The sequence below is a fragment of the Mandrillus leucophaeus genome, unplaced genomic scaffold (assembly GCF_000951045.1).
Source record: "Mandrillus leucophaeus isolate KB7577 unplaced genomic scaffold, Mleu.le_1.0 Scaffold326, whole genome shotgun sequence".
Classification (NCBI taxonomy): domain Eukaryota; kingdom Metazoa; phylum Chordata; class Mammalia; order Primates; family Cercopithecidae; genus Mandrillus; species Mandrillus leucophaeus.
The window spans coordinates 215,048-234,372 of NW_012103432.1; the positions used below are offsets into that span (position 1 = coordinate 215,048).

General features: G+C 37.9%; 1 protein-coding gene across 1 annotated transcript in view; it reads right to left on the bottom strand.

Annotated features, from left to right (window-relative positions):
- The window catches only part of LOC105545380 (neurexin-3), a 782,882-nt gene that overhangs the window by 18,601 nt on the left and 744,956 nt on the right, over positions 1 to 19,325 (bottom strand). The window contains exons 13-16 of the mRNA XM_011988305.1: positions 14,996 to 15,115; positions 6,205 to 6,586; positions 5,208 to 5,398; positions 4,267 to 4,440 (exon numbers count right to left, since the gene is read on the bottom strand). Coding sequence (XP_011843695.1) covers positions 4,267 to 4,440; positions 5,208 to 5,398; positions 6,205 to 6,586; positions 14,996 to 15,115 — 867 coding nt within the window. The remainder of the gene's footprint in view (positions 1 to 4,266; positions 4,441 to 5,207; positions 5,399 to 6,204; positions 6,587 to 14,995; positions 15,116 to 19,325) is intronic.

Consider the following 19,325-nt stretch of genomic DNA (forward strand, 5'->3'; position numbering starts at 1 on the left):
GGCGCATCAGACTTGACAAAGCACAGGCAAAACAGGCAACAAGAGCCTTCTCACATCCACACAGCCAACCTCGGGGAGTGCATGGTCAGACTGAAAGACACGTGTGTGCAATCAGATGGAGCCCACAGAAACAATTCTAAACATTAGGAGCTGAGCATGGAAGAGTCACTTGAGTGTACACCTTGTGCCCTCTTGCAAATGCCACCCAGGAATTTGGCACCAGAATTAGACATTTGGATCATGGTGATTTGGGAACACCAAAAATCTCAATTTGTTTAATTTTAAAAATATATCCAAACCCAAATAGTGGGCAAAAGGGCACCAGATTAATGTCATTTTTATTTATTCATGCCAGTTTCAAAACAAAGCACGTGTATTTCTTTCAGATGTTTATCATCTGCAATTGTTAAACCACATTTCTAGCTGATCATGCCTTGGCCTCTGCAGCAAAGCTGGCCTCAATATAGGAAGATACATTTACCAGTCAAGTATTAAATCAGGTATGATTTAAAAAAAACAAAAAAACAAAAAAAACCCTAGCTTAAATTGAGAGGTATCAAGTTACAACTAAATGTTGACTAGGAGTTGCCCAGAAATTGCACTTCATATCTAAATTATACATTTTGCATCTATCAGAGACATAAAATCAAATACTAGTTTCAAGAATTTTTTCCTTTTTGCTACTCATGCTTGAGAGCTGAAGAGTAGTAAATTACTATGTTTTTAAATAATTTTGCTAGCACTTTGGGAGGCAGAGGCTGGTGGATCACCTGAGGTCAAGAGTTCGAGACCAGCCTGGCCAACATGGTAAAACCCCATCTCTACTGAAAATACAAAAATTAGTCAGGTATGGTGGTGGGCACCTGTAATCCCAGCTACTCGGGAGGCTGAGGCAGGAGAATCGCTTGAAGCTGGGAGGTAGAGGTTGCAGTGAGCTAAGATCACGCCACTGCATTCCAGCCTGGGTAACAAGAGCGAAACTCCATCTCAATCAATCAATCAATCAATAAAATAAATAAAAATAATTTTGCACTCTTTCACCTTTTATTTTATCTGCTGTCATGTGTCTGATATAATAGGGAAGGTAATACATTTACTAACTAGGGATCTTAAAGTGTCATTGTCGATGACTTTGATGGAAACATATATTAAATGTAGATAGATACAGATATTTATCTATCTCTCTCTCTGTGTGTATATAAATATGTTTATCTGTGTATTCTAGATTTGCTAGAATAAAACACACCTTGAGGAGATCCTGGTCTTAGTTCTTAGTTATAAAACCTCATCCCCTACTTGTTTACTATTCTATACAAAAGAAATGATAAATTAAGAAATGTGTTCTGTTTCCTGTGGTCCTCATACTACCTAACGCTCAAAGACCTTCTTGGGGGTCTCATGCTCTACACAAGAGATTCAGGATACAAATCATGCCTTTTTGCAGCCTCTCCAGTGTTTTGCACTCTCTCTTTACCTCCCCACCATCTTACACAGAACCCTAAAATGCTCCTGGGATCTCTTGCAAGGGCTTACTCACAGTGGTACAAACTTCCAATGACAGTAATTTATGCCTTAACCCACTTTGGGCCATTTTTCCTGGCCACTTAGGCTAATTATCCAAGTCATTTGTGTACAATCAACAAGGACTTTCTTCCCTCAGCACTCACCCTCCACTTCATCCCACCCAGCGGGGTAGGCATAATGCTCAGTGGGTAACCGTTGTAATTATCTCCATGGCAATAGAGTGCAGTGCTATTAGGCTCATGGGACTCACCATAGATTCAGATGGTGGAGCCATCAAGCCACAATATCCGGTCTTGAACAATCAACCATACTCAGAAGAAGGTCGGAGCCCTCTGTAATGCATGTGATGAGTAATGCCAAACTGCACATAGAGCTGTACGTAGGGATAGGGACATTTTCCCCAACTCGTTATGTAATTTCTTTTTGCTGATGCTCTTACTGCTTCTCTTAAAACTCTCTTAAGTCAGGTCATTTTCCCTTTATATTATATGTTTTAGTACCCTTTTATAAAGCTTAGACCTCCTTTTAATCCAATACTATAGCTTTATTTATTTACACCTTTTTATATTCTGTACACCTGTACTATCAATACAGCAGCCATTGACATGTGTATTGAGCACTTTAAATGCATGTAGCCCCTGGGTTAAGGTGTACTGCAAGTATAAAATGCACACTCAAGTTTAGAGGCTTAATATGAAAAAAAAGTGTGAAATATTGATAATTTTATCTTGATTACATTCTGAAATAATATTTTGGATATATTTTGTTAAGTTGAATAAAATACAAAATTACAATAAATTTGACCTTACTTTACACCTTTTTAAAATGTAGCTACTAGGAAATTTATAATTGCATATGTTACACATATCTATTGGGCCACTTTGACATAGAGTTTAATGGATGATTCCTGTTAACTTTTCAATCTGAAGAACTGATGGCATGATAAAAAATATGTAACATTTGACCAGTATCTTATGCTTTCTAATATGTGCTCTTATATTGTGATTTGACTTCATATGATTAATTATTCCAGGATAAATGGAATTACTGCCATTCCACAATCTTCTAAACTACTATATTCAATTTAATTCCAAATGCTACATCTATCCCAGGATTTCCCTTTAATACACAAAAGAACTAAAAGCAAGCCAAGGAGACAAAAATCCTTGATTGAATGAAATTGTTCATTTCTAGGAGCAAAATGGCTGCTTTAAGGGCTTAGTGATTCCCAACCTCCTGTCCCTTTACACACACACACGCACACACACACACACACTACATACTACAAACACCATATTTGGCCAAGAGAATTTAAGAAATATTTCTGGATAAAGGAAAAATGGAGTGGGTTATAGGAATGAATACTCTTATTACTAGCGCAAAACACAAAAATAACTCTCAGGCAAAGGGAAACAATTTCCATAACATCAAGTCAGCCTGAGAAGCTGACAGGAAGCTTTTATAAAAGTGTGCTTTATGACAATGAGTGAACCCAGATGGAAGCTGTTTAAGAACAGAAGCGATACATGAAGTTGAACACAGAAGAGGAATGAACAGATTTGATGTGGTAAATTAACAACTGATACAAGGAAACACAATATATTGCACAAACACAGGACCATAAGGCTCAACCAAAAGGCTCAAAAAGAACAAAAGGAAATAATTACATAGATCCTCGGTCAGGCAACTTCTTTGCCTTTCAAGTGAGGTAAGAGTCACGTTTTCAGCCAACCCAAGGCTACTAGGGAAGGCTGAATCTGTTCACTTCTGCCATCTGCTGGTTAAAACTAGATTGTTTACACTGCAAAGAATTGCTGGATTCAGGAAGACCTGTAAAATTCATTTAATATCTCAAGAGACAGTGGATCATCTACAGGAACAGGCTGAGCATGGTTTGTTGTGCTGCATGGGTAGACATGCAGTATTATTAGATGTTTGACACAAAATACTATTTGTAAACAATAATCCTACCATTTATAGAGTACCTACCACATATCAGGCATTTTATATGTATTTCTGATTTCCTTACATTCAAGGTAAGTTTTATTGCCCTCTTTTATAGTTAAGAAAGATATAGCTTAGAGAAGTTACATCACCTTCCAAATGTCACATAGCTAACAAGAGCTACTACCTGGAGCTGAATCCAGGTCTTTCTAACATGAAAGCCCATAATGTTCCATTATACCACACTAAAGAACTGCCTAACAATGCCTGATAACTAGTAAGTACTTAATAAATGTTAGTTCCCTTCCATCATCATGGCATTTGGACATCGTTTTCCTATCACCTACTAGATTTGCATTAAATAATGCAGTCACTACCAGCCAAAATAAGACACATTTTATTAATTAGTGACACCTACATAAAATCTCTGGTTTCCCCTCATCACGTATTAAAGTATAAATAAAAGTCCCCAGTGCTCTTTCAGCCATTCTGGAAGCCAAGGTACACACTGGAAGAAGCCTGATGTCAATGCCAGGGAAGTTTTGTTTTTTATTATTTCTATTGGCAAGTATGTGATACTCAGAAAACATCTGCCAACATACATTCCTGGAGCCTGTGGCACATGTCTTGACATACTAAACCGGTGACAAGAGGACACTGATGGTGATGCAATGTCACATGGCAAATGAGAATGAGACAGGACTGGTCAACTGAGGAAGGAGGCACTGGCAGAGGCAGCAAAGAGGGTTGGTGCTTGCAACAAGGCTGTAGCTTAACAAGAAAAAAAATAGGTTGTACCTTCACAGCCACGCTCGATCTGTCCGCTCCGATGAAGGGCATCATTGATGAGGTCTGGCAGGCGTCCATTCAAGTCCACTGATGCCAGACAGCCCTGAAACCCATCTCGAGAGGCCACAAGCTTTGGGAGGTTGCTGTACATGCCTTGGGCCAGACCAGCCATGTAGAGATCACCTGGAAAGGAAAGTCAGTAGCAAAAGAGAATGAGTAAAGGATGTGTTGACTATGTCAACTAGTTTGATACACTTGAGATAATTCATCAGACAAGGGATAAGAGAGCTGGAGGGAAAACAGCATAAATGAGATAAGCACCAGAGTTTCTATCCTGCAAAAAAAGGAAACCAACATTTATTACGTGTCATTCATTTTACATATATCATCTCAAAAATTTAATCATCATAAATGGAGTAAAGATTAACAATACTGTCAACAAAGCAAGCATTTATTGAGTGCTTTTCATGTGCTTGTTACCAATAATATGCTGAGGGCTTTACAGACATTCCATCAAAATTTCTAACAATCTACAGAGAAACTAACAATTATCATCTTCATTTTGCAAAGAAAAGTAAATGTAAGCTGAACAAGGGCGAACACATTTTACCCATGACACCAGACATTAAATGATTCAGCTGAAATTCCAAAGCCTATATTCCTTCCTCTGTATTACGGCCCCTCCCACACTTTGCCAATTATCCTGTCACCACTCAGTCCCCACAGCATGACATTCCCAAGGTTATCAGAGAAAATGAAACATTCCTTGATGAGTCGTCTAAGCGAAAACAGAATAAATTGCATTACAGAATAATTCAACATTGTTAAAACAGGATATGGATGATGTATCAAAAACACATGGCACTCCGAACCTGTGGTTTGCCTCTGGAAACAGTCTATCTATTGTAAGAAAAGCTCTATTAAAAACTAAACTTCTTTACAGGGTTTACCTTTCAAATCCAGGTTTTTGGCACCATTGATAACCTGAGTGACCACTTTGGTGTCCACTTTCAGGCTATGAGTGTTACTATTGTCCCGAGTGATGACGACATTGTGCCACTGGTTGTCATTCAGGGGGCGATCACTGTTGCCTTTGATCACATTGGGACCGTTTCCGAGGTCAAAAACGTAGTGTATATACCTAGGAAGAGGAAAAAAAAAAAAAAAAAAAAAAACACCCAATAATTGGAAAATCCCTGAAGTGGTTTAATGGCTATGTGTGTGTAACTGACAGGGGGCTTCAAATCCCCCATGCTAAACTGGCATAATGCAGGAATAATTTAAATCTTGATATGAGATTACAAGAATAGTCAGATTTTATTCTATCATGCTTCACTTTAATTCCATACTCATCGAGTCCATTTCATTAACACTACCTAGTAATACTCTGCAGATTCAAAGTAGCACAGGTTGTACACTACAAAACGCAAGGGGGTGACCTTTAAGTTCATAGTCAACCATTAATCTGTTTTTGTTTTTGTTTTTTGTTTTGACTGTTTTCTAATACATGGTAGTAAAATGTCTTGAAGAAAGGGCAACTTCTAAAAACTTGCATATATGGGCTAATGGTAGGATTAAAAATATCTATGTTTCATCTTTTGTTATAAATTGGGTGGTTGTAGTTCGCAATACTCAAGGATTAGATGCAACACAAATCACAGTCCTCTTTTGCAAAAATAAGCTTTTCTTCTATAGTTTTAAAGGGCTAGATTTCATAGTAAAAAGTCTGTTAGTGTTGAGTTAGTGGAAGACCTTTAAATTAAAGCACGAGTCTCTCTCCTTTTCAGACCTAATAATTTTACGGATCTATTTAATCAAGGAAGATGCTGGAATGTCAGGAATGGAGGGTAGGGAGTAGAATAGACAAGTTATTTTTATGCCTATATTTTATGTAGAGCTTCAGCAGATTAAAGGTGTCCAACATAAGTCATGATCCCTTCTACTCACCCCTTTACAAGTTCAACTGCAATGAAGTCATTGCCATCACCACTATTGAAGAGAATGAAGCCATCTGGTGAGGTGGTCTTGAACTGGAAGAAGAGGTGCATGGAGGTATAAGCCTGAAGGGTGGCAAGGCTCAGGTAGCTGCTCTTGGTCTTAAAGGTGACAGGGTCGGCGATGATGTTCCTCAGTCCAAAACGAGCCTTCAGCTCACAATAATCAATGTCACCATTTTTGCACAAGTCAATGTAGAGAAGGCCATTAAACATGAGGCTCTGCAGATGGCCAATGAAGCTGGAGGGGACAACGGAGATGTAACGTTTCTCAGTCATGATTCCTGTTTCAATGTTGTGGAACTCCAAACGGGTATGGTCTCCCACCATTGTACCTGTGGAAATTGTAAATGAGGTACAAACAGAAAAAGTTACCATCATTCAGCACAGCACCCTCAAGTATATTTTTTGGGTGTAACTCATTTCCACACAGAATATTCAGTTTTCTTGGGTGAGTTCCAGAAAACCAAATATTCAATATGGTAGATACCTTACTTGGCCTCAATCAGGGCACTGAGGACTAGTGTTGCCCAAATTACATGTCCTGAATCCCATGCTCTCATGCTGCTGCTCAGCACAGCTTATCATGTAAGGGGAAATATGAGGTCATGAGTAACCCAGGCTAAAGGATAAAATTATTGGTATTCTCTATTTAGGAGAATCACTGGACACTAATACATACTATAAGAAGAGAGGTCTTTTCGCTCTGATCCTTGCAAAGACACAGCAAACAAGTCTTGGGCATTCACTACCAAGTATTTTTTTCTCGTGATAACTTACCACCTAGTACTTGTGGGAAGGGTTCTATTATAGAGTATCAGTTGACTTCACCTGCCCAGCAACTGTTACTTTATCTTATAATAAAATGTAATTTTTTTTTTTAGGAAGCTACCCACTCCTCTTGACCTTTCAACCACCTGGACTGGATAAAGTTGACCCTAATCAAGCTACTCAGCCTAGACCACTCAATGTATTTTACCCCCCTAACTGTCACAGACTTTGGACTACAGACTAAAAAACTGGTCATCACACTTTAGGGTGTATCAGAATCACCTGGGGGGCTTAGACCCTCAGAGTTTAGAATTCAAAAGTCTGGAGTAAGGCCTGAGAATCTGCATTTCTAACAAGCTCCAAGGTGATTCTCTTGTGACTGATTTAGGCACCACCCTTAGAACTGGCAACAACTCAAGCCAGCCCAGCCACGTTCAGCTCCAGAGCTCTTGCAAGCAAGGATTGCTGGAGGGGTAAGAAGAAAGCTTCGAGTTCCTTGAGGCTGTAAGATAATCAGAGGGATCAGAGGACTAGCAACCCAGAAGACAATTACAAAACGAAGCGAATCAGCACAAATAATATTTGTGCTGTCCTTTGAGACTCTGGATCAAGCCAGGCACCTCTGGGCTTTTTCAAACTGTGTGGCAATAGACTCCCTTTCATGCTGAAAGCATTTGAGTTGGGTTTCTGACATTCACAAGGGAAGTATCTTCAGCTGATACAAACGAACTATTTAGAACTTTCATTACCTATTTTACTTAGAAGTGGTGAGTGACTAGGGTAGAGGGGACAAGGGGGGCTTGAAATAAATACAAAGAGACTGGAAATTTTAACAACAAAATAAAGAAAAACATCATTAATGTGGCCAGAGTAGAAACTGGCTTCCTCAACATTTATACAGAAAAATCATGTTAAAACATAACAAACCATGTTCTACTTCCAAGCATTAGAGGGGGAATTCTTTCTTCCTGTCCTCTCTTCTTGTTACCTTCTACATTGAAGAAACTCCACTAGAAAGACTGATAGCATGTCTTTATTTTCTCTTTAATAACTTTCCTGAAGAAGTGACATAATCAGAAATATTAAGGATAATCTGCAAAGATAAGCTGTGTATGCTTAGCTCAGTCCCTGACATCTCCTGTTTCTCTTTGCTGGAGCAAGCTGCCTTCAGAAATGTCCATTCTACTGCACGCATCCATAGAATGGGTGTTACAGGAGCAATCCTTTTTTCCACAAAGGATGCCTGCCCAGTTCTGAACTATTATTCAAGTGGGCAATTCTGTCTAATTCTGAAGTTCAGTGGGTATAAGCAATATTATTAATGTGTGTTATTACTAATTAAAATGATATTTGCCTTCCATCCTCATTGTAATATTTTCTCTACTGGCTCAGAATTCCAGTGACAAAAAAACAGAGGACTGTATTTTCTTAGGTCTCTTAAAATTTAATGTCTGGGAGACTAAACCAGACCATACCCTTAAGTGCTCAATATTGATTTTATCTCTTTGGGGAAAAAACTCAGACCTAATTTAAAGAATTGGCTGGAGACAATGGCTCATGCCTGTAATCCCAGCACTTTGGGAGGCTGAGACAGAAAGATCGCTTGAGGCTAGGAGTTCAAGACCAGCCTGGGCAATATAGCAAGACCTAGTGTCTACAAATTAAAAGAAAATATTAGCCAGGCATAGAGGTGTGTACCTATAGTGCTAGCTACTCAGGAGGCTAAGGTAGGAGGATCACTGGAGCCCAGGAGTTTGAGGCTGCACTCCAGCCTAGGTAACACAGCAAGACACTGTCTCTAAAGTATAAAAATAAAATTTCTCATATTCCCTATGAGCACAAAAATTAGATTTACATGTTATGAGCTTCTATGTGGTGTTTTGACAACTAGTGACAAATCACTCTCTTAATATAAGAAAAAAAGATGTTGGTTAACTTAAATATAAATATCAAAATGCAACATAAATCTGCTAAAAAATAACTAGGAAATAAAATTGCTTAGTGCTAAAAATCAGACTGGTTGTGAAAACGCAAAGCAAGATAACCTAAATTCACACGCTCTAAATTAATAAAGCGACTGAAAGAAACATCTACTGTCAAATTGGCTATAGCTACTCCTACCAGGATGGGGAGCTGGGCTGGAAAATGATGGGGATGGGGAGTCATAGTCAATAGCCATGGAAACAGAGAAACTGAACTATGATGATGCTGCTAGTCATGCTAATTCTTATTTTACAAAGAAAAAAAAAACCTAAGATGAGAACTAAGTGAGAATGGAGAATCTCTGGTGAAGACTGGGGTTCCAAAAGGAATCTGAAGATACAATTTTAAAGTCAAGTTGAGAGCTTTCAGAGAAATTTTGGATGAATTGACCTCCAGGATTGAGGGGTTGGGAAATTCTGCTCACTAGAAAATTAATTTTTTACAGCAAACAAAAGTGTTTAATGAGATAGGAGATAGCAGAGAGACTGAGCGTGGATGTGGATAAGTATAAGAAGTAAAGTTAATGGTAGATTTAAGAGCTTAGCCCAGGAACACAAACTGAGAGTTCACGACGACTCACACAGAAGCCGCAACTAAGAGTTGGCTAGGGGATGGGGAGAAGGCCATGTGGAATCAAATTAGAAAAGGAATTTGCTTGGGAGGTCGAGGCAGGTGGATTATGAGGTCAGGAGATCGAGACCTTCCTGGCTAACATGGTGAAACACTGTCTCTATTAAAACTACAAAAAAATTAGCCTGGCATGGTGGCATGCGCCCAGCTACTTGGGAGGCAAAGGCAGGAGAATTGCTTGAACCCGGGAGGCACAGCTTGCAGTGAGCTGAGATCATGCCACTGCACTCCAGCCTGGGCAATAAAGCGAGACTCCATCTGGGAAATAAATAAATAAATAAATAAATAAATAAATAATAAATTGGCTTCACTGTGTGCTAAAGGAACTTATTCCTTTGTTGATGGAGACTTCAAAAAATAAGTATATTATTGCATCCGGGCAAAGCATGAGCAATTGCTGAAAGTTTGAAACCCATGCCAAATTAACAAAATACATTTTTTAAAATCTGTATGTCATTTAATCAATAGTAGTGACAGAAACCTTTCACTCATCTCCTCTGAATGCCGTCTGCAAACTGAACCTCCTTTCCACTTAAGGGACAAATATATTCATACTTCACAGCAGCTTCTTTCAAAGTTCAGGGGAAAGAGAAGTAACTGGGGAGAAAGATAACAAGGCAAAACCAAGACTACTGAAAATTCCATATAAGGCAGGCACTGTGCTAAATACTGCATAATCACTATGAAATGTCATTATCACAATAAAATTGTAGATAAGTATCTTTCTCTTGCTTTAGAGGTTAGGACATTTATTTTGTAGAGGTTAAGCAGTTTGATCAAGATTCACGCAGGTGGTAAATGGTAGACCCCTACATTGAACTCAGGTCTGCTAATTCCAAAGCCCATATCTTTATTAGTACAATGAACTGTCTTTGGAAAAAAGGTTTGACTTATTCCTCACATCGTTGCCCAAGAAAAGCAGTAGGTAGAATTTAACTGGTGAAATTTCCATGCAGAAGCTGTTGTAAGGAGTTCTTATTTCTTCCCTATGGCCCAGTATCAGAATGTCACTCCATCTAATTAATGGGTAATATATCCAGCACCTTCCCTAAAGCAGCAATGTTGCCTTGCCTCCTTGTCACACATTCACTTCCATATTTCACTGATGGCCAACAAGCAGTCCACAAACCAGCTCTTAGAGTGATGAAGGACGTATACTTATGGAAAATTCTGGCCACGTTCAAGCTGTAGCTTCCTATTCCTATGAAGCAACAGCATCTAGTGGATGAGCATGGAGAGTTCAGGGCTATACTGCCTGACTTTGCCTTCTGTCTCCAAGACTTCTTCACTGGGTTACCTTGGGGGAGTTATTGGATTTTTCTATGCCTCAGATTCTCATCTGTAAAACAGGCATGAAGTTAGCAGGGTTAAATGTATCAATTCATGTGAAGTACTTCATAGAGTACCTATGGCTTAAACTGTGCACTACTGCTAATTATGCCACATTCATTTCCCTCCCTTCCCCTGAAATGATTGAATCATGTTCTTTTCACTTATTATTTTTCTCTCTCTCTTTTTTTTTTTTTTTTTGGTGAGAATATGGGCTCTTTTTAAGTAGAAGCCACCTCTTGTGTCTTCTGTATGTCCCACAGTGGCTACCAGAGGGGTCTGAGCACAACCAGCTTTCCTAACTCCCGGGGGAGGGGCTTGTGCTTGAGACATTTGCTTTGGGGTCAAGGCTCGGGTCCTCACCATTTCTACACATGAGGTTCCTGGCCAAAACTAAGAGCTCAGCAAAAAAGAATAATAATGGGAAATGCTGAGAGGAAGCAAACTGACCTTTCGTGGCTCTCAGACTTGAGGAGAGAAGTTAAGAAAACGAAGACTTATAGAGTACCAGTAAAGAATCTTCATATTTTTCCACAATTCCCTAGCTCTACTGGTCCCACATCCCTTTCTCCATAATATCAGCAATTTTTAAAAGTGTGTAAGTATGGTATAAAATGCTTTATTAAAAAAAGTTTCTGGAACCCCCCCCCAAAAAAAAATTAGCAAATACTGCATACTTATCAATGATTTACAATGTACATTAGCTTATTAAAGTCTCCTAATAAGCCTTGCAATAAAGAACTCCATTTCATTTTGTTTGACCTAACACTCCTCAATTCCGTTTTATCAAGTTTTTAAAAATTACTATGAGAAATACATTTTAAATGGAAAAATTTGCAAAAATGACTTTGTACAGCTTGTTGCTATATATGCTATGTAGATAAGGAAGGGAAAAGTCAACAAAAACCAGTGTAGTCAATTTTTTGTATTAGCAAGGGTAAGTTTTTGTACTAGCAAGAAGTTCTAGGCAGAGGAAGCAGTTCATGCAGCATTAGGCCCCAATTCTGAGGAGTATAACTCAAGTTATGCTTGGTATAGTAATGTATTCTTAACAATAGAAACATAGATCAATCCATTATTATTAACTGTCAACCGAACTTAATGCTTTTCCAAGAATACAATCACATTACAATGAATGATAAACACAAGGTTGAGGAATATTTCTATCCTTGCTTTTGAATTCTTGTGAGTCAGACCTATTCTTTGCATCATTTCTATAAACTAGTTGAAATTGGACACACTGGGGGGGTCTTAGAGAACATTAAAGGAATTACTAAATAAGCCAATGAGATAGTACTTAATAACTTGAGGACTGTGGGTATTTTAGTTTCACTGCCTGATTTTATGACTTCTGTGAACAAAAATTAAAATTTCCCAACCCCTTATCACTGTAAAAAGCAATCCAAGATTGTAGCTCATAAGCAAAACAGCCCTTTTCCTCTCCCAAATTTCTTTATCCTTCTGGCTGCTTTCTTCCACCAGCAGTGAAGTTCAGGGGGTGGGGGAGGGGACATGTCTGAAAAGGAAAGAGTTTCATTAATTTCAAAAAATCAAATTACTGGATAACGGCATTTCGCGACTTAGCCCTGCTTTTTAATTATTAGTGGTAAAAGAAAGTGCAATTCACAAATACCTTTATTCCAAAGTTTTCATAAAAGAATAATGACTGAGAGAGACACATTACAGTATCCTCAGCTCTGTCGTTTTTTATGACTATACTTTTGGAGTATTTATTTTCCAGGGAAAATGAAAGGAACTCACTGTCAGGAGAGATCAGGGTGAGGTCGCCATCTAGTGGCTGCTTTTCAGAAGCGGCTGTGAATCCCGTCACCCTTCAGAGACAAGCCCAGAGTGAGCAAGAGATGTGTGACTTATTACCAGGGCCTTTGCAGGATCCAGATGCACCAACAGTTGATACAGTTCTTGAACAATTAATTCAGATTGGCTGTGGGCGCTACCTAGTGTAACCATTTGTACATCTCTTTAAAATGTTCATTTCAGAATGCAAATTTATGCTTCAGGCATGTAGACCAGGAACTTCAACTCCCACTTCTAAGTTATGTCTGTGTGTAATCGAAGTGTTTTGGATCATTGTGGTGGTGGTTCTGTTTGTCTCCGTTTTTGTGAGGGAGAGATCAAGTGTTGTGGCCTACCTCCTGTAAGTTTCTCAGGAGACTTTAATAAGCGAATGCATTCCCCACCTCACTCCAACCCGTTCCATTATATTTTTCCCATATTGTAAGATAAATTATTTTCTTATGATGGATTTTGAAGTACAGCAAGTGGAATGATTTTGTGAAATCACACTGACATGGATTTGGAGCTTAATTATACAACGTCCTCAAAGTTTCACGCCTCCTTTCTGTAAAAGGTAAGTGACATTAAGAACACTTACCTTTCAAGGCTATAGTGAATGATAGATGATTAAAGGAGCTGACATGCTTAACACAGCTAAGTTTCTAATGCCTACTGGGCACCGGATATGTGCCTAGATGCTCTTCCTTAATCCACAGGCTATCTGTCTCTACACACACACACCTGCACATTCACATACATATCTTACTATATTTCCTGATTCCAGAAGTATAGAAACTCAGGCTCATGAATATAAAATTAAACCATAAGATCCCAAATTACAGAATATTCATGCTGGAAAAGGCCATAGAAATAACAGAATTTCAATTTTAAAAATGAGGAAATTAGGAAAAAGAGGTTTAGTGTATCTATCCCAAAGGCATAAAACATTTTATTGGCAATGATTGTATTAGACCCCCCGGGCCCCTGACTGTCTCATTCACAGAAGAAACCATCGAGATGGCTTAGGATACTGACTGCATTTAACAAGGCTCAGGAATGTTAACTTTCCTAATATCCTGCAAGTTAATGTCAGGGCCCACATTTGATGCCAACAGTGTTACATGTAATATCCCATGCTGCCCCAAGTCTTCTTTCCCATATGGATAAGAATTCTGCTTCATAGATGTGTCCTGCTCTTGAATATCAGAGAGGGAAGACTTATAAGATAGAGCATGTAAAATGGCACTTGATGATAGTCTCTCTCTTGTACCTCAGCCTTCATCAATTACATTCACCATCAAATTCAGGCTGAAGATCTACCTTTATAAACCACCTCTGACTTCTCCAGCCCAAATGGGTAATTCTGTCTTCTGATTGACAAATTATAATCTCGCCCACCAAAATTAGAATCTCATTATATATTTTGGTCCTATTTTCAAATACCAGAACCCTATGTATTCTGCTTGATTGGTTCATCATTTGAGGAAACAGGTAATCTCGTCTGTCTCCATTTTATCTTCTGCAATTCTAGCATGCTGCTGACATAGAACAGACTCTTAGGAAATACTTATTGATTGTGTGGAGCTCTGAATGTTTCTTTCCATACGAATGGGTGCGTTAATTTATTCCTCACCCTTCTAAATGTAAATTCCACCAGGCCAAAGATTTGCTTGTTTGTTCACTGCTGTATTCTCAGTGCCTTATAAAATGGTGTGTGGTGAAGAATAGATAATTAATAATGATTAAATAAGTAATTAATTAAACCAAACCTTATTCAGCACCTTCTAAGTATCATGCACTGTTTTAGTACTTTACCTGTAATGTTCTGAATTTCTGGTTTGTCCATCTCTTCTGCTAGAGAGTGATTCACTCACTGATGGAAGGAACTGGCATATGGGAGGATGATTGACATGTGATTTTTGAATGACTGAATAATAAAAGGATCTGTAGAACCCTACATCTGTTCTCCAGACACATACTCTATGCCTAAGGAGAGAGACCCATAAATATGTAGTTATAGTTAGCAGGTAATTTCCATAACGCACATTGATGAAAAGGGATTGTAAAATACAGAGGAAGACCTTCTTAGCCTTGCCTGAGTTGGTCTACAGAAAACACGATTTGTGACTTCTACTATGCAAAATAAAAGGTTTTGCAAAACACTGTTCGCTTACTGAATGACTGAGAGGACCACGAGAGAAAAGAGAGACAAATTTCACCATCGTCATACTCACCCTCAGCCACATCATCATCCACAGTTAACTTAAGGCTTTTTCCTCTCCGCACCACCCGAACGGTGTGCCACTCATTGTCATTGAGCTTCTGCCCTGCATACAGGGTCTCTGGTCCTTTGCCTAAGGATGGTAGTAAGTGCCAAAGTTAGAATCAATTCTCAAAGTACTGTTCATGCATCAGGGCTGTCAAAACCACACTGGTGCACATGAGCCAGCAGCACTCAAGGAATTATATTCCACCCAAAGTCCATTCGAATTTTACCAATCTAATGGATTCTCCTTAGGAGTCCCCATGTGCAAAAGTCTCAATTCAAACATAAAGGATAATGGCACAGTAATGAAAAAAATTGTGCCTTCCTTTATCTCAGATATAAGGTTTTCAAATGCCAATGGCAGTAAGCAATCATTTACAGGAAGCTATAGTTAGCAGTCATTAATCTCTCAAAGTCTTAGAATCCAGATGCATTTCTTTAAGATAATAGGAAATTTACTGTAATATTTTTTCTTTAGAATAATTTGGCCATTTGGCATTATACACCAGTCTGGCTTTTAGAGAGTATCCACCAATAGGATGAGAAAAGGACTTTGCAACACATACTGCCTTAATTGACATTTCCATTAACACAGGGTCCTACTAGGATTCGCAACCATAGAAATCACAATAGTAAGCATTACAATAGTAATAATGTCAAGTTTTAAACCCTATCATAAATAATGCTCCTGAAGGGAATATGAGGGCCCCCAGACTTTTCCCATTGTTCATCATCCTCCAAAAGTATCCAAAGACCTAAAACCTGAAATGATGTAAAGTTCCAAAACTGAAACTTTTCAGGACAAAAGCATGACTAATATAAAGTTCCACTAAATAGAGGAATAAACCAAGTTGTCCCAAGAGATCCATGCTCCAGATGTTCAAGCTAAGGTTCAACTGAACCCTATAAAGAATCAGGGGTAACAGGAATTGTACTTAGGGGCAAAAGATGGCAAGAGAGACACAGAGGCATTAAAACGATCCAGTTAATAAAGAAAGAAAATGTCACATTCTTTTAGGATGTATATCATTATTGATCTGAAGTATAAATTTAAAAGACAAAGAAGATTACATAGAAGCAGAAGATAGACCAAGTTTGCTCTTTCTAGGAGGATAGCTGAGCTCATGAAGAAAGATGCTGATTAAAATTTTTGAATTAGTCAGTCTATATGTGGAAAGCCCCATTCCTGAAAATGACTAGGGAAAAAAAAAGATACAGCATATAAGTGGCTAATATTTCCCTATGGATATATGTGAAATAGTTTAGAAAACCATATACTTGGCTCCAACATGTACTGAGCACAGGGCCGAGTGCATAGTAGGAGCTTTAATGAGTGCTTGAATAATCAATGTCTACGTAGGTCTGTTTCTATGGTAACCATCAATTAGGGTCAATATGTATTTATCTAAGTAATTTTGAAAGCTTTATTACATAACTGTCACTAGCTACTCCTCCCTCCTATACATTCAAGACTGAAGATATTTTATATGGGGGAATATAAATCTCCAGGTAATTTCAAACTACACCTTTTAGTTTTGAGTAATTAGTATTCCTGTTTTCTGCTGGTTATAAGAGTTATGGTAGTAGTTCAAGTTTGAAGGAATTCTCCTCTTGAAAAATAAACAGACTTTCAAAGTGAAAAAGTTTCTTCTAATTACAATGAGCACAGCAAATAACTTATATTTAATAATTTTCAGAATGCACCCAAAGCTCAAGTGCAACCCACATTGACAAGAATCTTGAACATTTAGTAAGGAAACCTAAAGGACCTTAGGGAGTGAAGCCGTAAGAGCAATGAATCTTAGGAATAAAGTAACTCTACAATAAACCATTTTAGATTCCATCTCAGTTTCTCTTGCTTTATATGTTTGTCTCAATGTTACATAAAACGTATGTATTATAACAGAATTTCCCTACATTTTCAACGGATTAGATACCACTCTTCATTATCTTATTAAGTTCAGGTCTATGATTGATTTAACAGTTGCCTTCACAACAGCCAACAGTGAGGGCACTGAAAGAAAATGGACCACATCATGTGGATGCTTTATAAAAAGAATAGATGTTCCCAGAAAAAACAAATCTGTCTTTGGTTTTTTATGTTTTTATTCTCTTTATTCTACATGCAAATGCTTCAATAAGAAAGAAAAAAGTAAAGAAAGACGTGGAGAATATTTGCTATGAAGGCTGAACTGCTACAAGTATGGGCTATTTAAAACATCTTCTATAAGGTGGCATCTGTTCTTTAGGCAATTTTTGTACATCGCTTAATTTTTATGATTGGGGACAAGATAAGGGAAAATGACTAACACAAACATAGTAGTTTGGGAACATTGCTTCATTCGTGTCACATTACCTATAGAGTTATAAAACAAGCTTTCTTTCAGCCCAATGATGCTAACGTTTGGAGGTCCGTCAGCTCTTATGCTATCCTTGAGATATTCACAGTGGTCAGATTCAAACACAAATATTTAACTGTCCATTTGACTGTAAAACTTTGGAATGTGATGGCCAATGAATAAAAATGTAAGAAAAAGAAAAAAAGAAAAAAGAAAACCCACAAAACTGAAGCTTCTCATGCCCTACTATTTAGTTACATTTGATACCTCCAACAGCAACAATTCTTATTATTTTTAGAGTAGAAAAAACAAGATTCATACTTATCTCATCAAAGTGACATGGAATGGTATTTGATATTCATTTTCAAACAATAAATAAGTAAGTCCCAGTGGAATTTTGTAAAACTCCTGGCCTCCAGAAGTGGAGAGTCAATGGTATTTATCCTTAATCAAGTCAAAAGGTCAAGTCATTCTACAGAGGAAAAGTGATGTTTAAACTCAGCAGGAAATCTAGGCAGACAGAGGAGGAGCAAACCTAATCAGTAGCCCAAGAATAAAAGTGAATTGATAAGTAATGCAAGATGCAGACACAAGCTGAAGGTTGAAATATACAAACTTTTCAGGATGATCTGGTCTAGGGATTACTTTTTCTGGCCTATTCAAGCAAAAAACCCAGTGAAGTAGCATCAGTGAAACAATGAATGTAAAGAGTTCTTCATGTAAGCAAAGGATAGTTCAGACAAAAAGAAGAAAACACTGAAATTTAAAATGAAACTAGTGGGAACTTAAGAAAGATCTCAAAACCATCAACTTTCCTGTATTTTTATAACTAGGAAAGTTATGATCTGCAACTGGGTACATATTAGATATATGTATTACATGTATTTTTCCCTTTTATAGTTTAAGTAATATTGATCACAAAAAAATCCTTTGATTCTCTTGAGGCTGCTTAAACTATCACTGATGGATCTAAGTAGAGAATATTAATAAACTACCTAAGACTCCTCAGTTGAATTTCCCAGGTAATGACATTCATGCCTGGAATAAAGATGCAAAAGATTTCTGGGATGTAGAACTTCGTAAAAATAGTGTTGAATTGTTTACTATTGTAGAACAGAGAGCCTCTAATGAATGCCCTGCGTAATACCAGCCAAATGCTCACACAAGCTATCCTTATTGAAAACTCATCTAACACCATCTCTTTGAGGTAAGGCTTTGTTTCACAGAAGATGACCTAATTCTTTGTTGAATGGAGGATACAAAATAAGATATCATGGATGAAATACAAAGACTAGATTGTTTTTCTTGACCTATCCTACAATAACCCTATGGAACCCTTACTTCTTTTAGAAGCCAGAACGGATAATGAAATCAAACAGAAACATTAGGAGATAATGCATTGCTGATTGCTTGGAGGAAGATGACACTCAGATATTATCAGATTTTTCCCTCTTTTGGCAGACAGAAAATCGGAGTGTATGTTAAAAATCTGTATTTGAGCATTACTAAAGGCATACACCTTCATAAGGTGAACTGTGGATTTTAATTATTTTTAATTTATTTCAATTTTCTTAAAAACTAGACCGTTCATATTACATGAATTTGTTATTCCCCCCAGGAGCAATATAAGCAGCAAGACTACAAGTTACCCCTGACATACATGTGTTTGTCAATGTATTTCTAAGACCTGACCGAACCAACTAAACCAGACGGTTTTGCTCATACGCAGGGAGTAGAAATTCCTTCCATATGCCACAAAGCTCTGTTTCCAAAAGTGTATGGTGAACTATTGGAAACTTTTTTGCTGGGGTGGAGGTTGGGGAGGGAGGGGGTGATATCTCTGTCACAATCACTTTGCTTTACCTGACCATCTTTCTATTTATTCAAGGAGGGAAATGAAACAGTAACTTGATTTCCCGTCAAACTATGTTTCACATGAACCAAAATTTCTACAGTGCG